The sequence below is a fragment of the Oryctolagus cuniculus genome, chromosome 3 (assembly GCF_964237555.1).
Source record: "Oryctolagus cuniculus chromosome 3, mOryCun1.1, whole genome shotgun sequence".
NCBI classification, from domain to species: Eukaryota; Metazoa; Chordata; class Mammalia; order Lagomorpha; family Leporidae; genus Oryctolagus; species Oryctolagus cuniculus.
Genome location: NC_091434.1, coordinates 173,109,691 through 173,131,631, shown reverse-complemented (window position 1 = coordinate 173,131,631; position 21,941 = coordinate 173,109,691). Strand labels below are relative to the sequence as shown.

Below are 21,941 nucleotides of genomic sequence, written 5' to 3'. Positions count from 1 at the left end.
TTCAGCTCCTTTGACGTCCAGCTCAGCATTGTTTCAGTGGGCTGGTTGTTCTCACTTGGTGACAGAGTACCTCACTTGCCCAGTGGGACGACGTGCGATAGCCAAGTTGGTTTTCAGCCGTGGTTTGTATCATCTGTTCTGTTACCTCCTAGTGATACCTGTGGCATCATGGCTTGACAGGTAGCTGAGTTCGTGGCAGCTAAATTGTCTAGGCCTGGATTCACAGTGTGTGACGGCCTTCATAAGTGCAGTGAAGGTGGAAATTGAGTGTGACATAGACCTCAACCTTGACCGCGGAGTGTCCACCGGCAGCGGGGAGCCACTGGTATAGATCTGCTTAGAAGAGCTGAGACTGCGCTGTGCCCCCAGATTGTTTCAGTTTGCAGAAAGCACCCAAGAGAAGGCCTGAGAGATAGAGAAAAGGAGGAGTTGCAGCTTTGTAGAGTTGACCAAGGAACAACTAATTAGAGAAAGAGAGAGACACAGAAGACTCCCCACACGGAGGATGGCAGTCAGCTCTGAGAGTTTTAAAGACACGTTGGCAGACTCCAAGAAAAGATCAACCACTTACACCTGGAGAGTTGCAGAAAAGAAATTTATTATAAAACGAGGCCTTCATTCAGCAGGTACACGGTAGGCTAGGTTTTGAGGCAATGAATGTAGCTGTGAAACGGATGCATGACTAGAAGCCTATGTAGTGATGAGGCTCCATCAGGCTTCCTTAGGTGATGCAGATCTGTCGATGCAGTTTTTCCTCTGGGCAGTTCCTCCAACTATAGTGCACCCTGAGAGAGGGCTGTGTCACCTCAGCGGACCCTGCTTCCTCTTCCTAGGCAGTTGCATTCCTTGGAATTCTCTGCTGGCTTGACACACCACCCTGACTGAGGTCCCACTCTGCCTCAGTCTCTCCCAAAGCCGGTTAAACATGGTTGAGCTCTGCCTTGCCTTTTTCATTTAAGTCTGTTTCTTTGAGAGACAGAAAGGCAGGGAACTTCTGCTTGTTGATACACTCCCCAAGTGCCCACGATGGCTGGGGCTGTGCCAGGGCTCTGGAGGCTGGAGCTGAGGACACAATGTACATCTCCCGTGAGGGTTGACAGGAACCCTGTTATTTTAGATATCGTTGCTGCCACCTATGTTCTGCATTAGCAGAGGTCTGGAGTCAAGAGCCGGAGCTGGGAGTCAAGCCCAGCTATTTAGATTGCAACTTGAGCACATTAATTAGCAGGCTGAAGTCCCACTTCTGAACTCTTATTTCAATTCCATTTGTCCACTAAGTTTCTGAAGTAGCCTCATATTATACATGATATTGTATCATAAATTTTTACCCAATATTACATTCTGGACATTTTACCATATAAACTAATAAAATGGATATGCTTCATTCCTTCTGGGGGACCCTTTAATTTTACTGTTGTGTAGCATAATATTAGGCTAAAGGTAAATATGATTCTGACTAAATTTTCTCCTCAAGCTTTTTAGAGGGGGAACATCTAGTTTTAGGAAATAGCTCCTTCAAAGCCTGCTCACAGGCCCCTCACCCCACTGTTTGTCTCTCTGAATATTTGGAAGCTCATAATTACTGATGTAATAACCGCATAGTCTCCTAAGACTGTGAACAAGTAGAAGAAGAATTATTTTAGGAACTTCAAGCTAATGGGTAAATTCCAAAGCCCAGCTAAATAAGTACAATTGTAGAAAGAGCCCAGAGCCACTCTTGCTTGCCTTTTATCCTCTACCCTACACACCTCACAAGGCTGCTGAGGGCAGGTTTAATTGAGGTTGACAGTTTCCACTGGGACAGCCTAGATGGAGACTAAGAAGTCTTTGATAATTTTTATAAAACTCACATGTGTTTGCATATAGATCTATTTGGTTCAATGATCGTGTCTCTACCCTTTCTTAGAACTTAAAATAAGTTTTTAAATAGACCAAACTATATCATTGAACAAAAACCAGAAGTTTCAGGGCATGTGGGGTAAAATCTGAAGGCACACAGAAGAATAGACCCTCTTCCTGCCTTCATTGCTAACTTCTAGTCACTGGCCTTGTCCTTGAAATATCAAGTGTATGTATAGACACACGTGTGTGTCTGTGATGTGTGTGCATCTAAGTTGCAAAAAGCATGATATCATTGAAAATGTCGATGCAGCATATTTCACGACATAGACATTTATGATCTATTAGGTGGAAAATGTTTACAGACCAGCATGTAAACAAAGTGTAGTTTTATCTTTATAAAAACAATTATATAGACAGGTATAGAAGAAAGCAAAGTAAGTTACTCAATGGAAGGTGAACAGTAGTTATCTTAGTTTAGTGGAATGATTGATGGCTTCTGTTTTCTTCTTCATGCCTTCCTAGGTTCCCAAGGTTTCTTTAATTCTCATTTATCACTTAAATGGTCAGTGGTAACTCAGGTTTTTGAGAGATGAAGTAGCCATAAATTGAAGACGACTTAACTGAAGACTTTGAAAGCAGCCGAGAAAACCTTTCTGAATGTTCACTAGTCTCCATTCCTTCCAGCTTCCTGTAGATTCCCAGAGTTTAGTTAATACAAAAACTCCCAAACTAGAAATCTGGATGCCTGCTTCCTCTTTTTGATTTCTCCTTCTCCTCCCAAAAAGATCTGGATACCCAGACTCACAGTGCTACAGCATTTCCTCCTGTACACTCAACCTCTGTGAACTTCTATCTCCTTAGATAGACCGTACCTGTAGAAGTATTGAACTCTAACTTACCAGTCTCACATGTTTAATGCGATGTTTGTATACTACATGTCAAACTTCCTTGTACACCCTAAAACACCAGACATGGAGGATTCTTGTTAGCAAGTAATCTTTGGGTGACTGTTTCTATGATTAAAAAGAATCTCACTCCGAGTGCTTGTCTCTTCCCCTTTCCCTGCCACCTGTAGGGTAAGACACCTCAAGACAGAGCACAGCAGGCTGGGGACCCGGAGTTAGCTGCCTATCTAGAAAGCCGTCAGAACTATAAGGTCATTGGCCATGAGGACCTGGAAACTGCTGTTTGACCCTGGCAGATAGGCAAAGAAGACCTGAGTGAGCAGATCACCTGCGCCCTCTGGCGATCGGGCAGCTCTCCTGGAAGAAGCTGATGGAATCCGGACACCAGTCTCTCTCCTGCAAGAATCTATCTGAGACCATGCCACCAGATTTAAGGGCTCTCCAGATCTGCAACAGAACATGATAGCCCGTGGAGAAGGAGGCGGGATACCTGGGGGTGTGTGGAAGACCAGTTCCACAAAATGTGATCCTATTGCTTCCAGCAAGTAGCATGAACTTCTGTGTTCACCTGTATAATTTATTTTAAAGATTCAAAGGATGTTCGTATAAATGGCACTGCTCCCTCCTCCCCCCATGCATTCTTTCCTCTGTACCACATGATTCTACTGTAACGACCCCCACCAACTTAAACAAATGCGGTATTACCTTTTCTCTTTAAAGTCAGTCTTTGAAGATCACAAGATTGTCTGAAGGCCTTTTAAGACCCTATGGGTGCCCTGCAGAAATGTAACTGCAAAGCTGTTTCCATTTCCAGGACTGAACATTCCGAGACTACTTCGTGACTCTCTGCATGTCCTCTCCCCCCACCCTCCTGTTTCATTCTGTTGGAGCTGGGAAGTGCCACGTGGACGAGGACAACGTGTGCGCTCTGTCGCTGGGGTGTGGTGAGGTGGCATGAGAGTTGCCTGTGCTCAGAGGCACCTCAGAGGTGCCCAGGGGTCGGCCAGGGTGCTGGGCTGTTGCCGAGAGCAGTGCAGGACTCGTTCAGCTTGGGCTGTTTGTACAGCTCCGTACTGCCTATGTGTAGCCATCTTTGCCTTTTGCTGCAATTGAGCAGAGCAAGGATTCAGCAAAGACCCTTAGCTAGTTTGTAGATCCACTCAATTGTAAGTGCTGTTTTAAAGTTCAGAGCAGACAGCCGTGTGTGGAAACTGTGGCTACAGGAAATGGAGCACTCTTACATTTTCTTCTAAACAGTAAGTGGTAATAGAAAGCAGCCTCACTGACTTGGAAAAAAAAAACAACAACAACAGAGGTGGAAAGTAGCAGCATATGTCCAGATAACACACATAAGCAAGAAACAGTCGCTGGAACACTGCACGGAGGCTAATTACTGGAGACTCTTGGACACTGAGGGCCCCCCAGTTAGGTTTTCCTTCTAGATGTTTGGTTTTCATTACTCCAAGTAAACCTTGATTCAAGGACAAAGCCTTGGTTAATGAGTTCCACTGCCAGCTCTCCAGGAAGCCTGGATCTTACTGATGGACACTTTCTCCATAACTTCTCAGGCTCTGAGGTCATACCAATAGCCCCATTTCCATGTACGGTCTAGTGTAATAGATTCTTTCTCTACTTTCTCTTTCCTTATCAGACACTTAGTGCAAACCTCTATGGAAGTCTAACCAGAAATGTCTGGTGATGGCATTGCAATGTGCAGTCCTGCCATGGGGCTCTGTGATGACCAAACTCTTAGGAGAAGAGTCTGCTAACATTCTGCCCAAATATATACTTGACTTGAGCGTAGGTCAACAATACAAGTGGGGGTTCAAGTGTCTTGCTTCCAGCTAGCTCTGAAGTCTCCTGAGCTCCCTTTCATTTTGCTCTTGGTACAGCTTCCCTAGTGTTCCTGCATGTGACCATAAATGATTGCTTCTCTGTCTTTAATTTAGAGGTCCAGTGGGGACGTGTTGCTTATCTGACTCATGTTCTGGGCACATATCATTCCTTTGAAAGTATGGGTATGATATACTACATTAAGATATATGCTTCATTAGGGAGGAGCCGCCTTGCAGTGGGCAGGGAGTTTATTACCACAGTCTCCATAGTCATTTCAAAGTCCAGCTGTTGGCATTACTTCCAGCTGTGGAGGAGTGGGTTGGTGGTGAGTAATCTCTTTCCATTTATCAGCCTCAGAAATGAAACTCGTGCTTGGACTTTGCAGTGAGGGGAGGAGGGTTCACAGCAGATTGTTTCCAGAGGCTGGAGGAAAGCATGTTCCAGGAGAATTTAATCACTGGGCTTCTGCTGAGTTTTTCAGTTGGTGGGACTGTCAAGGAAATGTGATGACAGAAATATAATCCTTAAAACACACTAGAATCTGGCTTTGAACGGTGCCTTCCATTCCCTGGATCGAGCCAGACGTTTGACGAAGCACTCAGTTACCAAGCCGTCACTGCTGGGCTGCAGGACTCTGCTTGTATTAAAGACCATCTCACATTTCTCTCTGAAGGCTTCCAAACAGCCTAGAGAAAATTTAGGGTACAGATGGCTGTGGTCCAGTTCGAGCAGCTGCAGCAGAAGATACAAATCAACCCCTGCTATGAAAATAGATGAAGTACTATCTACACTAAGGATCCTGGTGCATTTAAAAAGTATTCCAAACCACGCAAAAAGGCAGTCTAATCCTTATTGATGGGAGCAAGTATGATCTGTTTCTTTGAAAAAGCAAACTCTAGGAGTTGAATTTAAAAATTTTATATGTATATGTGTAAGCAGAGCAACCATGTATTTAATGACTTCAACATTAAATCTACCTCCCGTATACTTTTTATTTAATTGGTCGCTGCATGTGACAGTTCTGGGCTTTGGAAAGAGCCAAAGCCATATGGTTCGAGTTCCCATCTCAGTTTAAATATACTGTATCACTTTTAATGGGCCTTCAGCAAGTCTAGAAGCAAATGGTCTGGTCTTAGTCTGAAAGCCCACATAACTTTAACAGACATAAAACTGTGTACCTACAGAAACAGCACATCTCCAAAGCCTGCTGAGGCAGTACTGCAAGAAGCGGCTGGCTGAGCGGGTGTTTCTCTGGCCCTTTGTATTGTGGCATCGTCAGCCCTGGGTTTCTGGTTTTCGATTAGGCTGATAGAGGGATTAAAAAAATGAAGAGTTATTGGAGGATCGCATTCTATAACCACAAAGGTACTCATTTTTTGCAACCTTATATTCCAGTGTTGTACACTTAGTGAAATAGAAGAGAGCTAAGCTGTGCTCCATCACATTTGAGGACAGATCTGTCCATGCTGTGAGGACTTCTTAACAAATTGCTCATTTTCATTAAAACCTAGTCACAATCCCTGTGTCAAAGGATTTCTGAAATTCATTTCCTACAATCTTTGTAATAGTTGTAGAAAATAGGAGGGTGCAGCTTCATTTTATTGCATGTCAATTTTGGTAATGATATTTTGATTTTTTTAGTTACCAAGTAGAACATAACTTTTTATAAAAAGTTTTGATACCAACAGATGAGTATCAGGTGCGAAGGCAAGGCAGCCCTCTGTGCATGTCCTATCCCACTCGAGAGATGTTGTGATGTTTATGCTGTTCCATCCACATAAAAGAATGTACATATGTGTATATGGGTGTCTACATACACATATGCATGCATTCATACATATATGTATATAGAGATATTTATTTGTATACGTATATGTACACATATGCTATACATAAATTGCATAGCTTTAAAAAAGAGAAAACATTAAAAAATCATGCTAATCATTTAGCAGTTGGTTTGGGTAACACAAACAGGCAAAGATGGATGACAAAGAATTCTCATTTATTTTCTTCCCCAGCACCACTGAGCTTAGCATTACTATCACATCTCTGCAGTTCCACATCGCGTTGTCTATTCCCTATGTCATGAAATCCGTGACCAAGAGTGCTTATAATTGTTTATGTTGCCTTCGACAAAACATGAAACCTGCTTTAGCTCTGAGATTTGTCCATACTATTTTTGGTCATCAAGTAGAGAAAAGGACAATTTGTTTCTTTTTGATGCTTACACTACTTTGCAAGACTGAGTTTACAGGACTAACTCTCAATGGGTTGCGTGATGATGTTTAATCAGGGCAAACTACTGCCAGGAAGCAGTAGTCACTTGGATATGATCTAGGGTCCAAGTAGCTGGTTTTCCCTCCAGCAGGAATAGCTAATGAAATCACAGGGAACAGCAAGATTTTTTTTAAGTTACACTGTTTAAAAAGTAAAAATGATCATTGTTAATATGACTCTTCATAGCCATCAGATAAAACTAATTGCTGTACTTCGGTGGATGATGTCATTTTAGGGAAAAACATAAGCGAACATGTGTTAAATTAGCTTTCTGATTAATCTCTAACATTTCTTTAATGTAAAGTAGCTTCTGCCCACATTTTAATAGGACTGCCTTTGACGCTCACAATTTTCAATCTCTGAATTTTTTCTTCAGGAGCTACTAAGTGCTATGGTCCTATGCCAAGCATCTCATCCTGATCTGATCCTACAGTTCTGTTTTTTTTTTTTTTTTCAATTTTGTGAGTGATGTATTTATTTGAATGGGACTGTGACAGAGAGAAGGGGAGAGAGAGAGGGAGAACTTCCATCTGCTGACTCGTTACCCAAATGCCCACAACAGCCAGGGCTGGGCCAAGCTGAAGCCAGGAGCCTGAAACTCCATCCGAGTCTCTCACATGAGTGGCAGAGACCCAAGCACTGAGGCCATCATCTGTTGCCTCCCAGGTGCATTAGCAAGAAGCTCTATCAGAAGCAGAGATGGGACTGGATCCCAGGCACTCTGATGTGGTATGCAGGTACCTCAAGCAGATTAAGCCCCTGGTCCACAGCCCACCTCTATAGTGTACCCCTTTTTTCTTTTGCTGTCCAGGTTGTTTTTCATCTCATGTCTCTGCAATGTTCTTGCTATAGTAACAGTCCTGCTCCTGGATTTTCTGCTACTGTCATTAATCATTTTGTCATAAAGCTGCCAGAATCTTCCTCAGGTAGTATGCTCAAAATGGGTTAGCATGAAATTGTCCCCAGAACAAATATCCATTTGTCTAAAAGACAAATAGATGTCCATTGACCTTGATTATCATACAGAATTTGGACAAGTCTGCTTCTGAGAAATAAAATCTATAGTATATAATTCTATCTTAATCACTTCTCAGGTGTTCACAGCCTGGCTGCAACTTTCATATGTGATGATGTGAGAAGCAAAGTGTCCCTGGATAGTACCTGGGGGACTGGATTACATAGAGATGAGCCTCTTGAGGGCCATCTGTGAGGTTTAGGCTGAGAACCCACAGTTTATTGAGAAACCTAAAACTAAGAACAAAGTAAGGTATAGTGTCCTTGGGCAAAATGCTCTCCCAGGACACCGAGATTCAGTGAACTGGTCCCAAAAAGGAAGCAGAGAAAACAGTTCTTAGATCATTTAAGCATAGATTTTAAGGTAGAACTCTGAATATCGATGGTATCCTTATGATGAATAGATTCCAAACTCTATTTACATATGTATTCAGTCCACAAGCATGCAGATAATCATTTACTTGAAAAATATTTATCCCTTAACTCTGATGAAGGCACCACACCAAGGACAGAATAATGAATGCAGCAGCCAAATAGCTTGACTGCATGTAGCAGTCTATGAAAAAGGGCAACTCCAGTGTGCCAGGCGAGTGCTGCGTGGGAGAACCTGGGGTCACCCAGCCTGAGCCGGAAGTTCAAGCAAAGTTTATTGTACCAGTCACTCATTAGGCAGCAGTGTTTCAGTTCTATGCAAGCAAATATTAGCTAGGAAAGAAATAGTAATATTTTCCATTCCCACTTTCTCCGAGTCTTGAAAGTGTTCTTAAAAATGCATTTGAAATGAAAACATTTAATCTGAGGCTTCAACTTACTACTAAAATAAGAACTGAGACTCATTTACCCCATCTTTCAAGTACAAAACTAGGAATCATAATCAGAATTTGTAGTGAATGTTGATAAGGTCCTCTAAAGAAGACCAAGAGTGGCTACCGTTGGGTAGCACAGAGAATGTCTTTACAGAGAGTTACACACAGTCAGCGCCTGGGAACATTAAACAGGGGATACCTGACCACCTGGAGTAGGCTTGAGACTAGAGATAATGTTTTAAAATATATTTAATGGCAGAGTTTCATTTTTAAAATTCATGAAAATCTTGATTTTTAGGCTTTAAGATATCTAAATGAGAAGCTTCAAAATCTTGAGGGCAGTGGCCTTTGTTACTCAAATATTTTAGCACACTAAGCATGAATTTAAGAGCTACAAAAACCTACTTCGAGGTATAACGATTCAAAATACTTCTGGAAGCATTGTGGATTTTGATAAATATTCTTAGGCGTTCCCAGGCAAAGTCCTACTAGACGTCTGTCTTACTTTCTGTGCAGTGTTTTCAAAAGTGCTGTGACTGGATATTCCTAAAGTTAAGTGTAATCTAATATAACCACCAAAGAAAATTTTGCCTAAAAGACATTTGGGAGCCAAGTAAGTGTACATGAAAAGCAATCATCGAAAATGCCTTGGCTTCTACTACCAGTATGGTAATTACAAGGGAGGGCCTAGCCACAGAACTAAGAAAATAGGCTTCTGCTTTTTTTTTTTTTTTCCAGCCCCTAAACTTCCAATATTTTCAGCCAAATGGCATTTGAAATGGGGACCATTGGTAGTGGGAATGAAAGTATCTTGTTTTTCAACCCTTTACTAAACACACCTAAGGCTTTCAAGATAAAATAGTTGAAAGAACTCCAACCTATATTGTATATTAATAATAATGTCAAAATTATTCAATGTTAATTTTTTAATATTTTGATGCATTTTTGACACTCTTGAACCTCAGTAGAACTCCATGAGGTAGATAACTCCTTTTAGGTGCATAAATTGAATCTCAGAGCAGTGAATTCGACTTGCGCAGCTCACATAATAAATGATAGAACTGCGGTCAGACTGAGGCCTTTCAAAGGTACAGGCTGGCCTGTCTGTAAGAGATGTTTTCTGCTTAAATAATTTTTCCGCCCTTGCCTTCAGTAATGTTTTACATCAGTTGTTCAGTTTCTCTTAATATAGAATCTGCCTCCATGGAAAACAGATTTACCTAAGATCTCAGAACAGGAGTTGATTTGAATTGGGGGAATATATGAATAAAAAACATAAAAGGTTTTGCTATCAGAGATCGTTTATCAGCTTCAGCATATTTCTGGTGGGGTGTGGGGTGGGACAGATGTTTAAGTAGCAGGGTGGATTTAGGAGAAAAATTTCACATTGAGAGTTAATGGGTCCGCTGCCTTATTTATGATCCTCACCATTTTCAAAAATGCTGGTATTACGTTTCCTCTTGGAAATCACTATTAGAATGATATCATTTCAGAGTTTTCAGAGTTCTGCACTAAATGTATTGAAAATGGCCCACAATTTAAGACTCTGTTTCCTTCCAGCTTATGGGTAACCACACTAGCTAAGTTTAGCATATGTAGTCACACACATAGAAGTCCAAAACATACAGGGGAAATTTTGCTATACTCGAAGGGGAAAGAACAGACAAGTCTAATATCTGCATCTCATCTTACAAGGGAGATTGATGAATATGTAGAAGAGAATGATCAGAAAGAAGACAGACTTAGACTAGCAATGGGAATATTTGGAGGAGACAAGTTAGGCAAAATTGTTAGATTCCAGTTCTATTTGTAGAGTAGAGTAAAACAAGGCCAGAAGAGGCAAGGAACAGACATTAAAACAGAAGTAGTTTTATCACTTCTATAAGGATTTATTATTCTCATTGCTTCTCAGCCTTTTGGCTAAGATCAAGTGTAGGATTTATTCTTCCCTAAAATAGATTTCCCACAAATCTATTTTTTCCTAAAATCAATTTCCAGAAAAATTGATTAAGCTTTCTGAAAGACAGAGTGAGTTTATGACTGTTAGTGTTTTTTCTAGTGTTTGAGTGAAGAATGAGTAACCAACTCAGGGACCATGTGAAAACAAATGCTTCATTGTGAGGGAGGCTGGACTAAAAAAACTCTGTGATATTTTCCATGTTTACATTTCTGTACTTTCAGAGTGGACCAGAACTTAAGTCAAGCTCATTTTTTCCCTCAGGATCCTGCCAAATAGATAAGAATGGAAGCATTTTTGTGAAACAGCAGTCACTGAGAATATACCCCAAATCATTGAGAAGCAAGGATTTCATGATCCTGAATATTTGCTTTGCTCACATACACACTGATCAGGCAACTGCTAGCCAATCCTCAAATCTCCTGAAATAGATAGAAGTTTGGCAAAAAGGTCAGTTTCAGGAATTGAATTAGAAACAAGAAATGGAGAGTTCTGTCCTCTACTTACAACCTATTCGTTGTTTGCAGTGTAGAATTGGAATTGGGACTGATGATCTCCATGTTTTCTGGTTATAAATATGTATGGAGGCACTCTCTCTAACATTTTGTCAAAGGTAAGACTTAGCCACATATCACTGAAGCTACTATTTCTACAACATTTCTGTAGAAATGAATTACGGTTTTCGTTGCCCGTCTTCCCTTACTTCCAGAACAAGGCCTGACTAGATTTCAAGCTGCCTGGATTGAGGAGGAAGTCACTCTTGAAGATTATTTTTGAAATGGGCTCATACATTCAGTCTTTCTCAGAAAACGGCTTCTACTCCACCTTGTTCTTCCCCTGACCCCTTGCCCCTGACTTGGCAATGTAAAGAAAGAGCAGAGTTATGAGGAAAGGAGAAAATATTCTCAAGAGCAGCATAATAGTAACCTTCTAATCTTGACACAAATTCTCATGGCAACTCATAAATGAATGCAGTCATAAATACCTTCAGCAAATGTTGATCCCAAGAAGATCAAACTCAGGAAGTAAAAAATAGTCTACACTTGTTCAGGGTAGCTTTCAGAAGTGTTATTTGTGAAACTTTCAATTTATGCCACTTAGAAAAATTATATTTGGAATTTGGGGAGAAATAAGAGCAGTTAGTGTCAGAGATTCTTAACAGCTCTCCAAAGGAATGGATGGTTTTTTGAGAAATTTCTCTGACTGCTCACAGGAGTTAGATCTGTCCACAGACTTGTGCTGGTCTATAATGAAATTTTGGGAAAACCAGGGCAACTTAGGAAGTTTTTTTTTTTAATTTTTTTCACAAATTTAAATTATTAATTTCTTAAAAATTCATAGGCTGTGAGCTTATTTTGGGTTTTAGCTACAGTTTTTCTTCTTAAAAAATGATAGAGATGAGAGATGTTTACAAATGATCTTGTAAAAAATAAAAAACATGAAAGCTCTAAGTCAGTTTATTTATTGTTTTAAATTTGTAGGTGGTTCATGCAAATATGTTGGTGAGATTTGTCAGTTTAGGATACTTTCTAGCCTTGATACTTACCATACTTTGTATAATGAAGCCAGATGCGTCCTGACTTTCTGGATTTTATTAACAACACTTTTCATTTGCTACCTACTGCACCTCTCCATTGCTCGATCTGGGGGGCTAAGCATATGCATGTGTAACTTCCAATACAATTAGAACTTACAAAATTCTTTATTTACTTGAGAGAGAGAGAAAGAGGGAGAGAGAGAGAGAGAAAGAGGAAGAGAGAGAGAGAGAGAGCTCCCATCCACTTCACTTCCCAAATGCTTGCAACGGCTGAAGCTGTGTCAGCCCAAAGTTGGAAGCTGGAAACTCAATCCAGGTCTGTGACATGGGTGACAGGAACCCAATCACTTGTGCCATCAACTGCTGCCTCCCAGAGTTCGCATTATCAGGAAGCTGGAATCAGGATCCAGAGCCGGGTATCAAACCCAGGTACTCCAGTGTGGAACATGGGCACCTTCATGAGCATTTTAACTGCTAGGACAGACACGTGCCCCGCAACTTGAACTTTGCTGGTGCTGGTGTTCTGATTTGGGGTTGGGAAATGTGGGGTGACTGCCATGCTGGTCAATGAGATTTAGAACTTTTATAGACAAAGTATTATAACACAACAGAATATTTTGCAAAATTCATCTTTGTAAAGTTAGGGTCCAAAGTAGTCTCCAAAGAGGTTAGCTTTGCTGGTTTTTAAAATTACTGTGGTTAAGTGGGCCACCGTGAATGTGAACATTCTATGATTGAAATATTCTGTGGTTGAAAACGAGGTAAACCATTCCTGTAAAAAACTGAAGGATCAAGGACAATCTCAGTGCCATCAGAGTAAATACATTTGATTTAATTTCATTTCTGAGTAAGAAAATTTTCCTAGGCATCCAGTGTACCCTGGGCTGTGGCACTTTGTCTGCTGGCAAAGGCTGCGTCTGTATGAAGAGTTGCAGTCTCCTTATAAAGGGCTCTTTCACGATTCTGATTCTGCCCTGTCACCTCCCAGAGCCATGCTTTTGTAGAGCTGCCAGCTGGCAGGTGGAATCCCCCAAAGTAGCAGCTGTGGCAGTGGGAAGAGGAAGCTTTATTTCCAGGTAAAGTGGGGTCCAGATAATAGGAAGTGGAGGGAGGGTGGGTGGGAAGGGTGGGATGGGAAAGGGAAGAATAGAGTTTTTTGTAACAAAGTCATAAAGTATTTTTCCCTAATTTTCTTGCATTTCCTATTTATATAAAGTATCTTGATCACTGTGTTGCTCTACAGAGATTTTCAATGGAATTAATTTAGGTGACTGGACTGATCTCTGAAAAAGAAATTGACTAGTTACAGTTACTTTTTGGACACTTTTTCTGTATTGTGAATTGTGTGGAAATGTACAGAATAAAAAATGAAGAAATATAATTAATTTGTCTCCTTTCTGCTGTTTCTGGCTTTAGATGTCATAGATGTGACTGTTATCCTTAGTTATGAGTATATTATATTTCAAAATCAGGAGATAAGAAAGAGTTGGCTATTAGGGCAGGAAGAGACTAAAAGCAGCCGCAGATAATGCAGAAATCTGTTTGAAAATTAAGATTTCTGCTTCTCAAAGAAACCATTGAACCAACATTTACCTGTATAATAATGATGTGAACATTTGTATATAAAACAGTGATTGATAAGACGCTAAACCTCAGGCCAAAAAGACAAAGCTCACTGAGAGATGGGAGTGAAAGAAGCCTTGCGATGACCCTATCTTACAGACTCTGGAGAGTTCCTGGGCAATGATTCAGGGGGGGTTAATTCAAGCGAAGCCTGGCAGAGTTGCTGGGCTGGAGAGACAGATGGAGAGTTTGGGCAATTGAGAAGAAAAGCTTACACAGAAGAGTGTCAAAGAGGAGAGAAGAGCACAGAGAAATAGTTTCCTATCTACAGAGTCTCTCCTGTGAAGATTGTATGGTGCCCTGATCCTGAGTGTGTGCACATGAGGAAACCACCTGGAACTGGAAAAAGGACCCTCACAAATGGCTAAAGGACATGGTGGCCAGTGCTCTCCCAGGCAGGAACACTGCCTGTGACCGTCAGCTGTACTGGGAAGCCTCGTAGTTCAGCAGGGAGTGAATGGAGTTTTCAGTTGAGTCTTTTTTTTTTTTTTTTTTTTGTCTTGAACCACTCGTGAGAACTACTCAACCATAGACTAAGTGTCATTCTAATCATGTTGAATGTATCATAAAAACAGAGAAAATAAAATGATTTTCACATAATTTAACTCATTCCAAAACACAGCCCAAGAATATAGAGGAATGTAAATTCTCTTAGCATGCAATGAAGTAAAATTTTCAATATCCAATGCATAGGCAAAGAAACAGGAAAATATGACATGTATAAAGGAGAAAAATCAGCCAGTCAAAACCAACATAACACCATCATGAATTAGCAGGAAATTATATTAAAATGCTAGTTCTAATTGTATCTGGATATGTTAAAAGGGTTAAAACTTGGAAAATATTTTTTAAAGCCCATATCAAATTTCTGGAGATGATAGTTATATCTGTGATTTTAAAAATACACTCCTTAAGTGTAAGAGCAATAAAAAAAAAGTATAGAAAAAAGTTTTAATAAACTTGATGATACAATATAGGAAATATCCAAAATGAAACAGAAAACAAAATGATTTTTTAAAATAAAACAAAGAATTGATAGGGTAGGGAACAACTTCAATAATCTTAATAAGTGTGCAACAAGATTCCCAGAAGGAGAGAAAAAGAGAACAGAAAAAAATACTTGAAATAGTTTCTGGGAATGTTAAAAATTAATAGAAAAAATACAAATCCAAGAAGCTCAACAAATTCAAAGCACAGGAAACACAAATAAAACCAGTTCTAAATATCTTATAATATGTTTGACTAAACCTGGTTCAAGAGAAATTTTTTAAAATAGCCAAGGAAAAAGACATATAAAAGCAAAAAGCATAGAAAGAGATATCATCAGAGATAATACAAGTAAAAAGACAATGGAGAGTGAAATACTGAAGAAAAACATGCTGTCCAGCTACAATTTTTTGGCAGCAAAAATCCTACAAAAAATGTGAAATGAAAAATCTTACAGATAGATAAAAGCTGAAAGAATTCAACAATAATAGGGGCCGGCACTGTGGCATAGCGGGTAAAGCCGCTGCCTGCAGTGCCGGCATCCCATATGGCTGCCAGTTCTAGTCCCAGCTGCTCCCTTCTGATCCAGCCCTCTGCTATGGCCTGGGAAAGCAGTGGAAGATGGTCCAAGTCCTTGGGCCCCGGCACACCTGTGGGAGACCCAGAAGAAACTCCTGGCTCCTGGCTTCAGATTGGTACAGCTTTGGTCATTGCAGCCATTTGGGGAGTGAACCAGTGGATGGAAGACCTCTCTCTCTCTCTCTCTGCTTCTGCCTGTGCCTCTCTGTAACTCTACCTTTCAAATAAATATTAAAAAAAAAAAAATTCAACAATAACAGACTTGCACTACCAGAAATGTTAAAGTCCTGCAGAGAGAAGTAACCTGTTTTCATATAAAACCACGTATCTACACAAAAGTGTGAGGGCTCCACATATGGTAAGTCTTTTTGTAAATGTATTATTTTTCCCATTATTACAATATTTTTAAGAAATAAAGCCTATTAAGCAAAAATGTAAAAACAGTAGCATAGAAGGCATGGAAAAGAGAAATGGAAGAAAGTAATCTTAAGATTCTTGTACCACATGTAGAGTGACATAGTATTATCTGAGGGTAGATTGTGGAAAGGTAACGATGTATACTGTATCTCTGCCAGTGAGAAAGCAGGGAGTTCCCATTGTTTAAGGGACAGTTTCCGACATCATCCAGCCAACAGCACACAAAGGCTGTTGACAAAACAAGGCAGAAACACTGGCTGGAATTGTCTTCAATGAAAATTTCACCTTAGGATGCTCCAAGACTTGGTTCCTTTACTGAAACAACCAGTAATCCAGGGGAAAAGTGACCAGAATCCACAACTTCAGCACTCTGGGATCTGAGTTCTTGATGAAAGGGGAGGCTGCTGAACTTTGGCCTTTACCAGGACTCTGCTGAGACGATGGGCAATGGAGCCTCACTGACTGCACTCTTACGGGATACAGACTGACAAAGTTAATTCAGAAAAGTCACCATACAAAGAGATGACTTCAGTCCTCAAAAGAATCAAAAGTCATCCCAAAGGAAGGGGGGATCTGTTTTCCAGATTTCTCATGTTATATTACTTAAAGTGTCCCATTCTCAATAACAACAGGACAACTTCAAAACATTAAAAGAAACAAGAAAATTCGGGAACAAATAGAATGGGAACTATCCCTGAGGAGCCTACATATTGAAATTTATAGGTCAAAGATTTTAACTGTCAAAACTATGCATACTATGCTAAAAAAATTGACAATGCATGAGAAGGAAACTGAAGAACAGGGCATAAACAAATGGGGAATGTCAATAAAGAGAAACAAATTCTAAAAAAGGCACCAAGTGGAAATTCTAGCAGAAAAGTAGTTGCATTTCCACTAAGGAATGCAATGGCAAATTTGAGCACACAAAAGAAAAAAAAATCAGCAAAATTGAAGATGGAGCAATTGAAATTATTTAGCCTGAGAAGAAAGCAAAAATTTAAGAAAAATGAACTGAACCTGGATGAGACACCACCAAGCATATCAAAATTTGCAACATGAGAGTCTAAGAAGAGAGAGAGAAAGGAGCAGAAAATATATTTGCAGAATAAGTGGCCTGAAACTCCCCACATTTGATGAAAGACATGAATATGCACATCCAATTAACTTAATGAATTTCAAGCAAGATAAACTCGAAGAGTTATACATGGAGATGTATTATATTCAAATTGTACAAAGACAGAGAATATTGAAAGTAACAGTAAAAAAATAATGAGTATGCAACCACTGATTCGAACTACAGGAACTTGTCCTATCAACAATGAATTATGTGGTGGATGAATGAGCAGATGAGAAGGTGATAGTAAAGAATTTTAACAAAAACAAGTGAAGAGACAGAAATTCCTGCACCTGACAGACCAGGCAGCTGCCTCAGGGAAGGACTGAGAGTCCAGTCAGAATCCAGACTTCAGTTTTTATGGAAGTGAGTAGGGGTCCCCCAGACTCACCTCCTCTCTCTTCTGGGAAAGTCTTGCTGGGAGAGTTTTGGATGTGGTATTCCCCTAAACAAAGCCCTCCTGACAATATTGGCCATCAAGATCCTTATCTATTGGAGAGGCAAAGGATTCCCTCAGTCCAGTGATTATAATCTAGTAGGATCAGTTGTGTCACTCCCTCAACTCATTCCTTTAGAAAATGGACAAAGACACCTTGGGCTAAGGCAGACAGACCAGAGGCTGGGTCCTGCTTTCAGCACTTGTCTTCTCATTCCATTGCACGTAAATTTATTCTCTTCCCATTTTCTTTGGCCCCTCCTAGGCTACTATCCACCTAGCTGTCTTAACAAATGGGGTGAGTTTTTGGTCTAGCGGTTAGGATGCCTGCATCCCGCATCAGACCTGGGTTCTATCCCTGTCTCTGGTTGGGAAGGCAGCTGAGGTGGCTCACATAGTTGGATTCCTGGAAGTCCTGTATTGAGCTTTCAACTTTAACCACTCAGCCTTGGTTCGTTCTCTCTCTTCTCTCTGCCTAGAGAAAGAAAGGAAGAAAGAAATTAAGGAAGAATGAAAGAGTTGGATGAAGGGAGGAAGAAAGCAAGGAAAAAAGAAAAAAAAACTTATGCAAGCATCCTCAATAGGATTAATAGCCAATTTCTCATCAGAAGCTTTGGTGGCCAAAAGGCAGTGGGATATTTGAGAAGTCTTTAACAAGTGTTGGCACATGCACATTGTCCTTTTTTTAATTTTTTTTATTTATTTATTTATTTTGACAGGCAGAGTGGACAGTGAGAGAGAGACAGAGAGAAAGGTCTTCCTTTGCCATTGGTTCACCCTCCAATAGCCGCCGTGGCCGGCGCACTGCGCTGATCCGAAGGCAGGAGCCAGGTGCTTCTCCTGGTCTCCGATGGGGTGTAGGGCCCAAGCATTTGAGCCATCCTCCACTGCACTCCCTGGCCACAGCAGAGAGCTGGCCTGGAAGAGGGGCAACCGGGACAGAATCCAGCGCCCCGACCGGGACTAGAACCTGGTGTGCCGGCGCCGCAAGGCGGAAGACTAGCCTAGTGAGCCGCGGCACCGGCCGCACATTGTCTTTTAATTCCATTTTCCCTGTACTTTTTGAAGTACCCTCATATTCAAAGTGGTGAGCAACATTTAAACAGCTGTCTACCGAGGTATCTGTGTCCAGCAAAACTACTCAGCAAGGATTAACAAGAAATTTAAAAAGTACCAGACATGCAAGCTAAGAGTTTTTTGTTACTAGAATACCTGTCTTCTAAGAAATTCTAAAGGCGGGGCCGGTGCCATGGCATAGCGGGTAAAAGCCAACGCCTGCAGTGCCCACATCCCATATGGGCACCAATTCAAGTCCTAGCTGCTTCACTTCTGATCCAGCTCTTTGCTATGGTCTGGGGAAGCAGTAGAAGATGGCCCAACTCCTTGGGTCCCTGCACCCACCTGGGAGTCCCGGAAGAAGCTCCTGGTTCCTGGCTTTGGATCTGTGCGGCTCCGGCCTTTGCAGCCATCTAGGGAGTGAATCGGTGATGGAAGATGCCCCCCACCCGAGCCCCCACCTATGTCTCCCTCTCTCTGTAACTTTGTCTTTCAAATAAATAAATAAATATTTTTAATAAAAGGAATTCTAAAGGCAATTTTGCAAGCCAGACAATAATTCAAAACACAGTAAAATGCACAGTCTTATCAATGGTACAATCTACACCGGGACACCATCGTAGGCTCTATTCCCCGCCCCCCACCCCAGCCTTTGCTGGAAGCCAGGTGGCCACATGGCCACACCCCCACCCTAATGAGACTCACTGCTTCTACTTCCCTGCCCATCCCCCGGCAAAGTTTTAAGAGGACCTGTCCCTGAACATGTGGCTCTCTTTTCTCTCTGTCTCTCAGTCTCTCTCTCTGTCTCTTGATTTTTCTCTCTTGCTCTCTCGCTTATCTCTCTCTTATGCCCTCCTTCTCCCTCTTTTTCCTTCGCTCCTTCCCTCTGGTCTGTCAGGTTTCCCCCAATAAACTCTTTTCCTTACTCCAGTATTTGGTGTGTTCTGTGGCGGCCTTACACAAAGAGCACCACTAAAATTAACTACATAGATAAATATAAAAACCACTATTATTACTTTGGGTTTGTAATTCCTTTTGCTTGTTTGTGATTTAAAAGGCAAATAAAGCAATCTGTGTTAATGGGCAAACAACATATAAATATAGGAGAAAGTAACCATATAAAGGGGTGGACAGAGATGAGAGAAGCAAAGTGTGTACTATTGAAACTAAGTTTGTATTATTTAAATTATGCAGGTTTTTTGTTTACTTTTTTTTTTTTTTTTTTTTTTTTTTTTGCAAGACAGACTTACAGAGAGGCAAAGGCAGAAAGAGAAAGTCTTCCATCTGGTGGTTCACTCCCCAAATAGCCACAACAGCCAGAGCTGGGTCGATCAGAAGCCAGGAGCCAGGAGCTTCGGGACCCAATGTATGATCGTCCCAAAATGCACCAAACACCGGAGTAAGGGAAAGGGTTTATTGGGGAAAACCCAGCAGGCCGGAGGGAAGGGGCGAGGAAGGAAAAAGAGAGAGGAGAATGTAAGAGAGAGAGGAGAGGAGCTAGTGAGAAGAGAGAGAGAGCAGAGAGGATCCGAGAGAGAGAGAGAGAGAGAGAGAGAGAGAGAGAGGAGAGGAGAGGAGAGGAGAAGCCAAGAAAGAGCAGAGAGCAGGTCCTTTTAAAGCTTTGCCGGAGGGCAGGCAGGGAAGCAGGAGCATCGAATCCCATTAGGATGAGGATGGAGCTTGACATCGGTGGTTGGGCCGTGTGGCCGCCTGGCTTCCAGCAGTGGTGGCTGGGGCTGGAGCCTAGGATGGTGTCAGGGTGTAGATCATGCCATAGAAAAGACTGCGCCATTTTCCTAACACCCAAGGACTTGGGCCAACTTCTGCTTTTCCAGGCCATAGCAGAGAGCTGGATTGGAAGTGAGCAGCTGGGACTCGAACCAGCGCCCGTATGGAATGCCAGCACTGTAGGCGGCAGCTTTACTTGTTACACCACAGTGCTGGCCTCCCCCCACCCCCACACACACCTTTTTTTTTTTTTTTAAGATTTATTTATTTTAATAAACTACGCAGTTTTTAAGGTGTTAACTACAACCCTAACAACCTAACACTAAAAATAAAATTAATATAAATAAAATGAAAGGGAAGAAAATTGGAGACTGCTTAAAAAATTCAGCAAAATAGTTGTTAAATAAAAGATAGTAATGGAAGAACTGAAGAGCCATGGACCTATAAGAGCTAGAGAAACAAATAGCTACACGGCAGAAATAAGTCCTTCCTTTTCAGTAACTACTTTACATGTAAGTAGGTTCTACTATCCAATTAAAAAGAAGAGATCAGCTGAAGGGTGTTTTTTAAAGACCCATTTACATGCTGTCAACAACATGCCAACTTTAGATACAAAGACACAAAGAAGTTGAAAATAAAAGGATGGGAAAAAAGATAGCAAATAGCAACAGACACAGTGCTGAGGTTATGTTATCAGTAGACAAGTAGATTTTTATACGTAAAAATGTTATAATAAAGAAGGATAATTGATAAAATTTCTATCCACATGCACCTCACAAACAAGTGCCAAAATACATACAATTTGACAAAATAAGGGAGAAATAGATAGTGCTACAGTAATAGTTGGAGATTTTAGTACCCTGCTTTGAGTAATGAGTCTATCACCAGACAGATGATCAATGAGGGAATAAAAGACTGTAAACACTATGCACAACTAGATCTAACAAATACATGGAGCACTCCACCTGATGAAAACAATGTTTTATTTTTTTTTCAACTTTTATTTAATAAATATAAATTTCCAAAATACAACTTTTGAATTATAGCAGCTTTTCCCCCCATAACCTCCCTCCCACCCGCAACCATCCCATCTCCCACTGCCTCTCCCATTCCATTCTTCATCATGATTCATTTTCAATTATCTTTATATACAGAAGATCAACTTAGTATATACCAAGTAAAGATTTCAACAGACTGCACCCACAAAGGCACATAAAGTATAGAGCACTGTTTGAGTAGTAGTTTCACCATTAATTCTCATAGTGCAAAACACTAAGGGCAAAGGTCCTATGGGGAACAGGTGCACAGTGACTCCCACTGTTGATTTAACAATTGGCACTCTTATTTATGACGTCAGTAATCACCCTAGGCTCTTGTCATAAGCTGCCAAGGCTAGGCTGGCACCGTGGCTCACTAGGTTAATCCTCCGCCTGCGGCGCCGGCACACCGGGTTCTAGTCCTGGTTGTGGTGCCAGATTCTGTCCCGGTTGCCTCTCTTCCAGGCCAGCTCTCTGCTGTGGCCAGGGAGTGCCGTGGAGGATGGCCCAAGTGCTTGGGCCCTGCACCCCATGGGAGACCAGGAGAAGCAGCTGGCTCCTGGCTTCGGATCAGCGCGGTACACCAGCCACAGTGCACCAGCCGCGCCAGCCATTGGAGGGTGAACCAACGGCAAAGGAAGACCTTTCTCTCTGTCTCTCTCATTGTCCTCTCTGCCTGTCAAAAAAAAAAAAAAACAAAAACAAAAAAACAACAACAACAAAACAAACAAAAAAAAACTGCCAAGGTCATGGAAGCTTCCTGAGTTCACCAACTCCGATCTTATTTAGA

General features: G+C 41.2%; 1 protein-coding gene and 1 pseudogene across 12 annotated transcripts in view; both read left to right on the top strand.

The window, feature by feature from the left end:
* The window catches only part of DGKI (diacylglycerol kinase iota), a 504,889-nt gene extending 496,546 nt beyond the window's left edge, over window positions 1–8,343 (top strand). For all 12 annotated transcript variants that reach the window (XM_070071340.1, XM_051849034.2, XM_051849035.2 and 9 more), the window contains one exon: window positions 2,918–8,343. In XM_070071340.1, the coding sequence (XP_069927441.1) occupies window positions 2,918–3,034 (117 nt within the window). In that variant the 3' untranslated portion in view covers window positions 3,035–8,343. The remainder of the gene's footprint in view (window positions 1–2,917) is intronic.
* A 2,237-nt stretch (window positions 8,344–10,580) lies between these two features.
* On the top strand, window positions 10,581–10,696 carry LOC127491947 (U2 spliceosomal RNA; annotated as a pseudogene).
* The last annotated feature ends 11,245 nt before the right edge of the window (window positions 10,697–21,941 follow it).